Source organism: Pinus tabuliformis, chromosome 2_2 (assembly GCF_031772625.1).
Source record: "Pinus tabuliformis cultivar Carrire ecotype Pingquan chromosome 2_2, CPIR1, whole genome shotgun sequence".
Lineage (NCBI taxonomy): Eukaryota > Viridiplantae > Streptophyta > Pinopsida > Pinales > Pinaceae > Pinus > Pinus tabuliformis.
Genome location: NC_142300.1, coordinates 999,745,118 through 999,758,508, shown reverse-complemented (window position 1 = coordinate 999,758,508; position 13,391 = coordinate 999,745,118). Strand labels below are relative to the sequence as shown.

Sequence of the window (13,391 nt, the reverse complement as noted above, 5' to 3'; positions counted from 1 at the left end):
TATTTGATTAAATTCAAAATAATTCCTAAACATAAAATGTTTAAATATAATTCAATGATTTACTCAAATGTACATAATATAAATCCTTTCAATGGCATGCACTTTGCACATTGTATAGCAAAGCAGATCATGGGCTAACTATTGACTACAATTGACTCATAGTTAAACCTCAATATGCAGTGATATAAGCAAGATTCAATTACATTCTTACAGACTATAGCCTGGTCGTTCTTCATCATCTGTATTCACCATGCCAATGATTTATTCATTGGTGGGCAGCGTCTTTCCCGCCGGTAGACACAATCTCTGTGTTAATGGTGGAGCCAGAACCCACGTCCAATTTTACATTATCCAAGATCCAGGGATGATCTACATCATTCCAATCATCACGTTTAAACAGTAATTTAGTACCTCGCCCAATCTAAACAAAGTTTGGATATCAAGAAAGCTCAAAGAAAATAAGAACTCACTCAAGATTTGATCGCAAGAAAATCGGCGTCTGCGGTTCTTCTGCTGCATTCCAAGAACGAGTTCCTTTGCGGAATCCGATATGGAGGGCAAGAAGGGGTAACTCAGCTTTGGGTCTGCCTTTTGTATTTGCTCATACATGACCACGGCATCGTTCACTGCAAAAAAGGGTGTCCTCCCGAAGAGCATACGGTACAACACCGCTCCTGCGCTCCATATATCAACCTCGTACGAGTATCCAGTTCCACGCAACATCTCTGGAGCAGAATATAGCAATGTCCCCACGCTATCGAATTCAATGACTGTATTTTGACCACCTGCAAAAATAAATAAGCCATCAATATACTACAAGGCTCTGCAATATTTACAAATAAATCTTCAAGAAAATTTCTGCAACGTACCATTCCAAATTGACCTATCAAAATTCCCAAGTTTAAAAACCCATGTACAGGGGTGTGCATTGTTTCCAGCGTTTGATATAAAAATACTCGATGGCTTTACATCTCTGTGAATGATTTTCCATGAGTGGCAGTATTGAAGCGATTGAATAAGAGATTGGATTATTGTGGCTGCTAGTCTCTCAAGAACAATGACATGTGCGTCAATAAAATGCTGGAGATCTCCCCCATCACACAGCTCTGAAATCATGTACACATCCTTTGGGCTTGTCGAGGAAGACTTGCAATCCATTGGAAATGAGGCGACGGTATTTCTAACCATTAGACCAGTGCGCAAACTGTTTTAGCAACTAATTTTTTGTAACCATTCTAATCTAACGGCTGAAATCTTTACAATCGTCTAACATATAATCCTATGCCATATAAAGATGACAGGTAGGCAGGGAGGGGAGTTGATTTCAGAGGGAAATGCCTTACAACGTAAAAATCCAAAACGAAATTGATATGAGTAAGGAAGGTGAAACCAAATTTTCACAGCGAGGTCCTTTCAAAACAATTCCGCAGTGAGATCAAATCAATTCCATGATAAGTGGGCGGGTGGGCGTACAGAGAGAAGGAAATCATCGGGGGAAATATAGCAAAAGTGGTATCAATTCACTCGTACAGCATTACCCCTATGCCCACAGTGGGTGGTATCGTGCTCTTCTTCAACCGGAAAAAAGAAAAACAAAAATTAAAATGGTAAATGGTAAATGGTAAAATTCAAGTCTTTATCGACATGACGGTTTCTTAGTGGTAAGATTTGAAACTTGATAATTGAGTGGTAAGAGGGGATTTGAACCTTTCTGTTGGAGCTTCTAAAATTTGGGGTCCTCGCATCCATGAGGACTCCCTATTTAATTATTTTAGCCACTTTTTAGAGGAATACAAATTGTGTGATGTGGATTTGATTAAGTATAAACCTACTTAGAAAAAGAGGTGAATTGGGGATGCGATGGGTGCCAGACCGATGGACCGGTTTATTATGACAAAGTCTTTATTGGAAATGAATCCTCTGTTTTGTCATTGGGGTGGGGTGGGGCGAATTTGATCACTATCCAATTATTATTGAAATGAAAGTGGGTTTTAATGAACCATGATTCCTTACAACCCTGTCGGGGATGTGCTTGATGTGGTTCACTTTGTTGAAAAATCTTAAAAGGGTGAAAAAAACTATGATGGAGTGGAATAACCTCAAAATATAGAGGAGGAAGATCTAAAATTTGTGTAAGAAGAGTTGGAGCAGCTAGAAGCTCCTGATGAAGGGGGGTTATTTGTCGGAGGAATCTAAACAATGGATTATTCGACTAGAGGATTCCAAAATGAGAATTTTGGAAGAAAAGGAGGAGACTTGCAGAAAAAATGTAGAGCCATATTTTTGAAGAGTGTGATGAAAACATAAAGTTCTTTCAGTATTTTGTTAAGAGGTGTTGAGCACCCAACACTATTTTGGATTTGGATAATTCAAAAGGTGGAAAAGCTTCATTATTTGAAGATCTTACAATGCTAGGAAAAACCCACTTTAATAACCTATATAAAGCCCCTCCTGAGGCGACCATTTCTAATGTAATGTTACTGGCTCGATATTTCCCTAGGTCCTCAAGACCTGAAGACAACCATTGTTTAATAGGATCAATGACTGAGAATGAATTACAAAAGCTCCTCCACAATTTTCAGAAGGATAAAAGCCCTAGTCCTCATGGTTGGCTTGTGGAATCTTTTACGAGGTTTTATGAGATCTTGGGGGAGGATCACTTAAGGGTAGTTGGGGACTCCCAATCATTTGATAGGATGCCTCATTATTTGAACTTTACCTTTATTTCCCTCAATCCCAAATCAGATACTCCACATTCCTTTGATGACTTTAGGTCTATATCACTCTACACCTACATATACTCAGAGAAAAAATCATAGCCAATAGGCTAAAACCAATTTATTCGAAAAATGTATCTAAGGAACAATTTTCCTTTCTGGAAGGTCGACATATACAGGAGGCAATAAGTGTTTCTCAGGAAGGGCTTCATAATTTAAAATCCAAGAAAATAAAGGGATTGGTGATTAAAATTGACCTTTCTAAAGCATATGATAGAATGAGTTAGACATATATCAGATTGCTAATGACTCACTTGGGCTTTGAAGTACCTTTTATAAATTGGGTTATGAGTTGCATAACCATGATACCATTTGTAGTACTAATTAATGGGTCATCTTCGACTTTTCTCCATGCCAATGAGGACTATGACAGGGCTTCCCTCGATCCCCCCTATTATTTACACTGGTGGCGGAGGGCCTTAGTTGGTTGTGACTTAAAGGAGGGGTGAATTAAGGGGTGTTGTAGTAGTTGATGATATGAAAATCACTCATTTATTGCTTGTGAATGATATTTTATTATTTTGTGATGGATCTAGGTGTGATGTAGCAGGTAGGGAAAGAAACTCCATTGCATACACATTGTCTAAAGTAGGCGCTTTACAGGTATTAGGCAATTGTAAAACCTTTGAACAGATAGATGATAATATTTCAAAATATTATCACAAGCCTTTCATAGAGTGCTGCAGATGGAGATTTAACAGGGTTGGCAATAAATCTACATATATTTTTATCTCTCTCATAAAATTCCCAGGTAACTAGGAGGATATGTATGTAATGTAGTTTTTATTTTCGATGTATCCTTTTGTTATTGATATATTTTTTGGACACGATAAGGGCATTTTATTGGCCTAAATAGCTTAGATGCTCTATTAGCAAAGTCCAATATATTCATCATGTCAAAAAAATTGCCAGCATCAATCGTATGAGGAAACACAAAAAATGTTAACCATCTCTGCATCTTATTTAGATTTTCTCATTCCCATGTTGCGATTGTTCCTCAATTTATGCCTTACAGTGTTTCCTTTGCCACATTTGGTTCAAATGCTAGTTATACATCTTAAATATCATTTGTTTATTTAGTTAAATGTCATATAAAAAGTTACAACTAGATTTTATGAATGGTTCAAGGTGCATAAAGTTATAAAAAATCAAGAATTATAACCTAGAAAGTAAAACAATTAAATGTATAACATTTTTAGGATTTTATGATAATAAGAATTTCATAGGTGTATTTAATTAATAAATATTTTGCTCATGATATAATTTTGAGAAAGATTGTGACTTTTAGTTACTTCAAATGTATTTTTTTAATGTAGAAATGAATTTAATGTCTTTAAAAATATTTGGGATTAAAATTCACATAAACTTGCACTTAGAATTCTAAAAGATATAGAGTGGGAGCAAAATTGAGTAGAATTTTTTATTTTTTATTTTATTTTTATTTTTATTTTTTAGAAAAAACCGAAATATTTATTAATTAGACTATTTTATTTGGATATAGTAACTACTAACATAGATTCATTTTAAGTCTGGATCTACCAAGGGTCGAGATGGATCAAATCTCCTAAGGTGCAAATTTCTTTTAGAGTGCAAAATTTGGAAAAATAGAGCTTTCATGCTTCTTAATGGTCGAGAAATCCATGCTTAAGATGGTTTTTGGTTAAAACATTTGAAGTGATTTCATTATTCTACATTTGGCCATTTTTAGTGTGTGTAGATCCATTTTGATCACAAATTTAGAAGTGTTGAGCGGAATCAAACCTCTCAAGGTATAAACCTTTTTCCAAGTTTTTTGGTAAAAAAAGATTTATGCCTCAAGAGATATGATCCTCTAAGCTAAACGCCTGATTAAAATGAATTTTAGATTATAAATTACTTTTAAATCATATTCTCCACTAAAATCTTACATATGCAAATCTTATATCAATATAATATAATATTAAATAAAAGTTTTTAAATTATAAATTTGTATTTATTTAAAATAATTTTAACCTTCTTTAAGGCATTCATCCATAAAAACTTTTCTTGCAATAACACTAGTTTAAAAATAAAATAGCTTGAGTAACTATATACTTCCAATTATAGGTAATAGGGAGAATGACAAACATAAACTTTAATTTTATAGAGCTGAAATTATGTATAAGATTTCGAAATCTACTTAAAAAAATGGATTAAAAATTAATTTTATATGTGAGAATTTTTTTATTAACTTTTATAAATTAAATTAGAGTTTAATATATATATATATATATATAAACAAAACACAAGGTCACTATTAACATAAAAATCTAAAACGAAAACCATTGATATCACTCAGGTGAAACCAAATCTTCACAGTGATGGGCTTTCAAAACAATTGCGCAGTGCGATCAAATCAATACGCATAGTTCACGGGCTTTGGAGGACGCTCCAACGCAGAAAAGTCAAGTGGATACTCTGATTTCCCCCTTTGAAAAAAGAATCCCCACTATTTCCCCACTATTTCTTTTTTACGAGTCAAGTCTATGTTACTGATATAGTTTGCAAATTATATGTTTAATAAAAAATGGGTTATCAATATAATATAATAAAATCAAATCAAAATTGTTTTTTTAATCTGTTTTAGTTAAATGCGAGATAAATTGGTAAAATATAAATTACATGTTTAATAAAAAAATTGGTTATCAATATAATAAAATTGAATCAAAATTGTTTTTTTAATCTGTTTTAGTTAAATGTGAGATAAATTGGTAAAAATAAATATATATATGATTAAGTTAATAAGTTTAAAAAGAAAAATATTTTTTTACTGATAAAGCATTGAGAGAGTATAAGTAGTATAATATATTGCTAATTTATGTTATTTTATTAATATTGGCGTAAACTATTGATACATATTAAGAAGAGCACTTATTATAAGGATATGTTAGATGTGTGAATCAGCATTTAATTTTTTTTTTTTTTTAATTTAAACCAGTGTAAATTTATTTAACTTTAAATTTATCAAATATTAGAAGGATAAAATTGATTGAGGTGTAATTTTTTTTCAAAATTTTCTTTGCCAAAATGGATATGTCTCCTCTCAATTCATATTAAACATTTGTTATTAATCATTACAAAGTTTTCCAATAATCAAAATTTTTCAATAATGATATGCTTAAAATGAGTCTCAACTTTGCTCCACCTATATATTTTGTATATTAATAATTAACAACAAATTAAACAAATTATTTGAATTCTATTTTACATTCTTTTATAATGTAATTTATCCACATACAAACACTATACTATTAAATGACATTAGTTATATTAAGACGTCAAAGCATATGGACAAATGAAATTCAAATTCTAGAATCAAATTCCGATCAATTCACTAGTACAACATTACCCCTAAGCCCACGGTGTGTGGTACCGTGGTAGTCTTCAGAGGGAAAAAAATTGAAATGGTAAAGAGTGGTAAAATGGTAAAATTGAAGTCTTATTTGTTGGTTGTAAGATTTGAAAAGCCAACCCAAAAGTATAGAATGCACAGAAGTTTATACTTTTTAAGTAATGACGTTTAATGCTTAATATTTAGTATTGAATCTTATCATGTCATTTATTTATTTAATAAGTTTATACTTTTTAAGTAATGACGTTGAATGATTAATATTTAGTATTGAATCTTATCGTGTTATTTATTTATTTAATAAGATGATATAATATTGTATATATGAAAAACGGTAATAATTAATATTTTTAATTGAAATATATATAAAATAAAATAGATAAAATAATATGTTTTTTTAATTTATGTAGTAAATGTGTTTATTTTAATTTAATTATTAAATAAAGGTTAGAAATTTAGTTTTAAATATTATAATTAAATTATTTTAGAATTTTTATTATATTATTTTTTAATAGTATTTGTTTTAGAATTTTTAATAATAAATTTTAAATGTCTATTTAATTTTTGTATTTATCTTTGCATTGTTTATTTGGCCCTATATATATGCAAAAATATATGTATTTAGCCGAAAATATCTTATGGATACTAACTTACAAAACAATTTGCATCTAGAAAGATTTGATTCCTCTTAATGCTTAGTCATAAATTAAAATGGATCTATGCTAGCTCTTAATAATATTCTTTATATTTATATAAATTTCACATTTCTATATATAGAAATATTTTTATTTTATTAGAATCTTAATAATACTTATAGTTATATATGTTATATTTTTTGTTGACATGTTTTATAATTTTTATAATTTAATTTTTAATGTGATGTGCACATTATCTATCTATCTATATATAGACAATTTGTCTGCAATGGTGGTGTTAATGTGACACACCCTTGAATGTGATGTACATATATGAAGAGGGGGGCATAGCCAGCCCCCTTCATGCATTCACATGCAAGACCTTGGATGACTTCGACTCATTATAAGCCTCTCCAAACGATATCTTGTGGAGAAATTAGTGGTGGATTAAGAGTAGGAGGCGAGGCTAGGTCCTTAACCTCCCTATGTGTGCTTTTTGTTCTAGTCAGTGTTGAAGTGGTGAATGGTGCTCTATCTTCTGGTTTGGGTTTGTGGTAGTGACGACGAAGATAGGGCTATATGGCCTACGAAGGTGTTGGTGGAAAGAGTGGAGTATCTTTAGTGATGGGGTCTCTGGTTTGGTGCTTGGAAACCTGGCACGTGGTGGGCTGGTGTGGGCTTCACTTTCAGCCCCATGTGTTGGAATTCACGTTGATTCCTTTCATTATCTAGAATTTTCTTTTGACTTAAGTACTCGGGTAGGGTCTGAGGTTGTAGGTCTAATTTCTTTGTGATGGGAGGTTTGGTTTAAGTCTATTTATTTGGATTAGGAAGTTTCGGCAGCCTATCTGCATCTTTCGCTAGAGGGTCTCCTTGCATTTGTAATGTCTAGTTTTGTTGCTAAATTTTATGTTAATCTTAATGAGCATCATCTGGTGAATTATAAGGTTTGGGCTAGAGGGTTGCTTTGGTCTTGACTTCCTAGGTGTCTGAGAGCTTTTTGTGACCTGGGTTCACTGTACTATGTGTGTTTTGGAATATGTTTAATAGTGTTGGGGAAGGGGCCCTTTTTAGAGGCTTCCGTGAATATTATACAACAGCCAGGTGATTTCCTCAAGTATGGGGTTTCTATCACAGGTTTCTAGGATGATCTAGTGGGTTGGAGCTCTGGCTCTATTGTGGATTTCTGGTTTTATTTATTTTTATTTTGCATGAAGAGGTATTCACGCTAGGTGTGCCCTCTCGGTTTTAGACATGTCGCCTAGGAAGAAAATGCGTTGTAGGGGTGGGGGAGGAGGCAGAGAGGAGTGAGGATTTTCTTATCATGACTAAGCTGCCACATACTGTAATGTAGTTCTACCAGAAATAAGGAAAGAGATGTGTAAATTCAAAACTCAAGTTGGGGTGGACAGACAATCCCACTTTGATTCAGAAATCTTGGAGGACATGTCTACTTCAGTTCCTGACCCTGGGCACACTAGAAGAATAAAGAAGCAATATCTTTATCAAGGGCTCTTGCCATGCAGTGAATTCAACTTCCATTATAGAAAAGGTATGCAATTCTTTAATACACTATTCTAATTTAGGGAGATAATTGAAGACCTGCTAACATAATTATTTTTTGTGCAGGCATGCCTTGGGAAGGAGACATGTTCCATCTCTATTTTTGAAGATTTGTTTGGAATCTCCTGTGCTGACAATCTCAAGTCTTTGGTAGTTGAGGGAGTTTGCAAATATTGATCAACACATCTGCTAGGCATATTGCCAAATAAATATGTAAAAATATAGCACTCGCTTTAGATAATTTTATATATGGAAGCCTGCAAAAATGATCAATGACACAATTGAAGACATAAAAGTGTATACACAAAGCTTAACATCTCCACAGAGTCCCAAGTTCAAAAACCAACAGAAAAGAAACATATTGGAGGGAAAAAATTCCTGAAGTTTCAGATTGCACTATACCTCAAATCCTTCCTTCTTTAGAATGATTATGACACCGTTGAAGGCGGTTAGGTGCATCATGACCTTTTTATTTAATCAAATTAGCTTTGAAAGTCAAATGTTATTTGATTATGATAATACCTTCCATTCATGAAATTCGGTTTATATTCCTTTTAACAACAATCTAACGAGGTATATAGCCTATTCTTGGGTTTCTATGTCATCCTCATCAAATTTCAAACCTTCTTGATATGAATATAGACTTCCCAAAAATGGGATTAATGCAAAAACGATCGTCTATCAGATCTGAGTCACTTTTGGCTTGTTATGGGTGCTATTATGTGGATCCCTTTCATTATCTAAATGACTTTTCCTGTTAGATTATATTCTATTTTCGAGAAAGTCCAATTTCTTTCTGTATCATTTGTTGCCTGCTAATTTCATCCAGTTGAACTGCATAGTGCACCCTTTAAATGTGCGCCACATTATTATTTCCTTCCAACAAGTCAAACAAATCCACCCTTCTTCAGTTTGATCTCAAAAGGAAACTTGTCACTGGATTTCTTTACATTTTACATTTTTGACTTAGCAGAAAGTCTAAAGGTTTTATATATATATTTATATATAAGTGATACTATGTTTAGTAAAAATGAATTCAACATTCAGAAAAAAAACAAACATTAGTTTTACATTAGTTTTATTATAGCTTCATCATTGAGGAGGAAAGTCTGATATTTATGTCTTCTCCTATATCTTCAATGGACACTTCTCAACAAATAATGCTCTACTTCTTTGAAAAATGGCATTGTCGATTCACATCGTTCTTATCTACTTCATCCTCTGGATGCAACTACTCAGATATTTGCAATCTCTTTGGACTAAAAGTCATTGACCCACAAGTTACTACTTGTTTGGAGGGGCTCAGGTATTTAGCATAAGTGAAGATCAAGAAGGAAGAAGATGTAACATATTGCAAATTTATATTAGACATTGTGTAAAGAAGCCCTCCTACTTACAGAAGAATATACCCAAAGTTAGAATCAAAATAGAATGCTAAGGAGAGAGCATGTATACCCTTAAAAAGCAATACATATCAACGCTTTCAGCAGCTCCTTCGTGCATTATTACTAAAGGTCCCAAGCTCCAAAGGTCTACCAGCAATGGCTATGAAGCAGTTGGAGGGGAAAGTGCTGATGATAGTGACTGATCCTCAACAAGATTCCACAAACCACCATGGAATAAACTGTTTTTCAATTCTTCTTATATGGGAAAAAAGAACACTGCTAAGCCATTACCCTTCTAGACAAGTCTACTGCCATACAATGTGAGTAAATTAAAAAAAACAGGTCAGACAACAGAGCAAAGAATGCCACCAATCACTGGGAAAGGTGTAATGAGAGATATTCCTAAAGGATGTTCAAACTATAGTTTGAATATATCTCAAGCATCACTTGTGCATAACTCCATGGCTATGAAAATGAGCTACTGCTTTGCACAGTTGATACATGCAGCTCTATTAGCAAAGTCCAATATATTCATCATGTCAAAAAAATTGCCAGCATCAACCGTATGAGGAAACACAAAAAAAGTTAACCATCTAAATATAGTTACTCTAAAAAATTGCAAACAAAAAAAGGCCCCAGTTCAAAACTTAGCCAAACGGAATGGCTCATTCTTCCATCCTGACACCGAAACTAGAATGATAAACTAGAATGGCTCCTTTATCATGTACCTACCTATACATAGAAGTTGAAACTAGAATTCAAATAAGCAAGGGAGCCTACTAAAGGTGCATTGATATATGTAGAAGGTTCTAATTGCTCGTAACCATTTCCGTCATCAGGAAATCGATCAATGCTCATAATTTACATAATAAAATAAAGACAACCACAACAATCTGTATTTTATTAGTATATCTTACATCATATAGAAACATGTAAATATCCTAATATCAACATCATGATCATTTGACAACCTAAATAGCTCACATGCTCTATTAGCAAAGTCCAATATATTCATCATGTCAAAAAAATTGCCAACATCAACCGTATGTGGAAACACAAAAAACGTTAACCATCTCTACATATTATTTAGATTTTCTCATTCCCATGTTGCGATTGTTCCTCAATTTATGCCTTATGGCGTTTCCTTTGCAACATCTGGTTCAAATGCTAGTTATACATCTTAAATATTATTTATTTAGTTAGTTAAATGCCATATAAAAAGTTATAGCTGGATTTTATGAATGGTTCAAGGTGCATAAAATTATAAGAATTCAAGAAATATAACCTAGAAAGTAAAACAATTAAATGTATAACATCTTTACAATTTTATGATAATAAGAATTGCATAGGTGTAATTTAATTAGTAAATATTTTTCTCATGATATAATTTTGAGAAAGATTTTGATTTTCAGTTACTTAAAATGTATTTTTTAATGTATAAATGAATTTAATGTTTTTAAAATTCTTTGGGATTAAAATTCACATAAACTTACACTTAGAATTCTAAAAGATATAGAGCGGGAGCAAAATTGAGTAGAATTTTTTTATTTTTTATTTTTTTTAGGATGGAAAAATTTATTAATTATACTATTTTATTTGGATATAGTAACTATCAACATAGATTCATTTTAAGTCTGGATCTATCAAGGGTCGAGATAGATCAAATCTCCTAACGTGCAAATTTCTTTTAGAGTGCAAAACTTGGAAAACTAGAGCTTTCATGCTTCTTAATGGTCGAGAGATCTATGGTTAAGATGGTTTTTGGTTAAAACATTTAAAGTAATTTCATTATTCTACATTTGGCCATTTTTAATGTGTGTAGATCCATTTTTATCACAAATTTAGCAAGTGTTGAGAGGAATCAAACCTCTCAAGGTATAAACCTTTTTTCAAGTTTTTTTTGTTAAAAAAAGATTTATACCTCAAGACATATGATCTTCTAAATGAATCTTAGATTATAAATTACTTTTAAATCATATTCTCTGCTAAAATCTTACATATGAAAATCTTATATCAATATAATATAATATTAAATCAGAGTTTTTAAAATTATAAATTTGTATTAATTTAAAATAATTTTAACCTTTTCATTTTTCCTTAATTTTTTTTAATATTATTAAAAAAAATCCTAAAATTAAATTTATTAATGAAAAATTAATAATTAACCGTCCTTAAGGCATTCATCCATAAAAACTTTTCTTATAATAATAGTTTAAAAATAAAATAGCTTGAGCAACTATATACTTCTAATTATATGTAATAGGCTCATACAAATGGAGAATGACAAACATAAATTTTAATTTTATAGAGCTGAAATTATGTGTAAATTTTCAGTATCTACTAAAAATAAATTAAAAACTAATTATATATAAGAAGATATATATATTTTTTTAACTTTTATAAATAAAATTAGATTTTTTTTTTTAAATCGATTAATATATATATATATATATATATATATAAACAATAATCGAAAACCAAAACCATTGATATCACTCACGTGAAACGAAATCTCCACACTCATGTGCTTTCAAAACAATTATGTCGTGCGATCTAGCATAAACTATTGATACATACTAAGAAGAGCACTCATTATAAGGATATGTAAACTATTGATACATACTAAGAAGAGCACTCATTATAAGGATATGTTAGATGCTTGAATTAACATCATTTTTTATTTTTATTTTGAATTAACATTATTTTTTATTTTTATTTTGATTTAAGCAAGTGTAAATTTATTTAATTTTAAATTTATCAAATATCAGAAAGGTAAAATTGATTGAGGTGTAAATTTTTTTCAAAATTTTCTTTGTCAAAATGGATATCTCTCTTCTCAATTTATATTAAACATTTGTTATTAATCATTATAAAGTTTTCCAATAATGATATGCGTAAAATGAGCCTCAACTTTGCTCCACCTATATATTTTGTATATTAATAATTAACAACAAATTAAACAAATTATTTGAATTCTATTTTACATTCTTTTATAATGTAATTTATCCACATACAAACACTATACTATTAAATGACATTAGTTATATTAAGACGTCAAAGCATATGGACAAATGAAATTCAAATACTATATCATTAACACAAATTTAAAGAAAATTTTTAAATTATATTTTACATTAAGATAATTCACCCACATACAAACACTATAACATTAAATAGCATTATATATTCTAAGAGGTCAAAGCATATTCACAAATGAATTTTATTTTACATTATTTTATAAGGTAATTTACCCACATGCAAACATTAATTTTTTTTCAAAAAAAAAAAATGTAAGTTTCATTCATTTTGAAAATTGTCAAAAAAATTACATTGGTATTTCAAAAGAAACAACTGATTGTTAGAGGAATAGTTTAAAGCAACATATAGAAAGATGACATAGTAGTTCCACTTATATATAACAACTAATTTAATATATAAATAGTTGATGATGAGCAAAAATAAACACAAGTCAGAAAGTTGCATGATTCAGTCCTACCTTTCCAAGAGGTCCTTGAAAGACCTATGAAAGTACTCTTATGTACCACACTCTCACCCACATACAAACACTATACCATTAAATGACATTTCATATGCTAAGACATCAAAGCATATGGAGGAAATGAAATTCAAACACTATATCATTAAGTAACATTACATATACAAG

General features: G+C 31.0%; 1 protein-coding gene across 1 annotated transcript; it reads right to left on the bottom strand.

Moving 5' to 3' along the window:
- Window positions 1-265: 265 nt before the first annotated feature.
- LOC149196738 (calcium-dependent protein kinase 21-like) lies at window positions 266-1,158 on the bottom strand. The gene is made up of 3 exons (XM_089408412.1): window positions 870-1,158; window positions 471-785; window positions 266-369 (listed from the first exon to the last, which is right to left on the bottom strand). Exons 1-3 carry the CDS (start codon window positions 1,156-1,158, stop codon window positions 266-268), a joined length of 708 nt encoding a protein of 235 aa, XP_089264538.1.
- Window positions 1,159-13,391: the final 12,233 nt, after the last annotated feature.

Bases quoted from the DNA above. Each gene is read 5' to 3' on its own strand.
- LOC149196738 (XM_089408412.1), bottom strand. From the start codon at position 1,158: ATGGATTGCAAGTCTTCCTCGACAAGCCCAAAGGATGTGTACATGATT. The intron at 786-869 runs GTACGTTGCAGA...TTATTTTTGCAG, and splicing joins TGATAGGTCAATTTGGAATG to GTGGTCAAAATACAGTCATT. The intron at 370-470 runs GTGAGTTCTTAT...GGAATGATGTAG, and splicing joins TTCTTGCGATCAAATCTTGA to ATCATCCCTGGATCTTGGAT.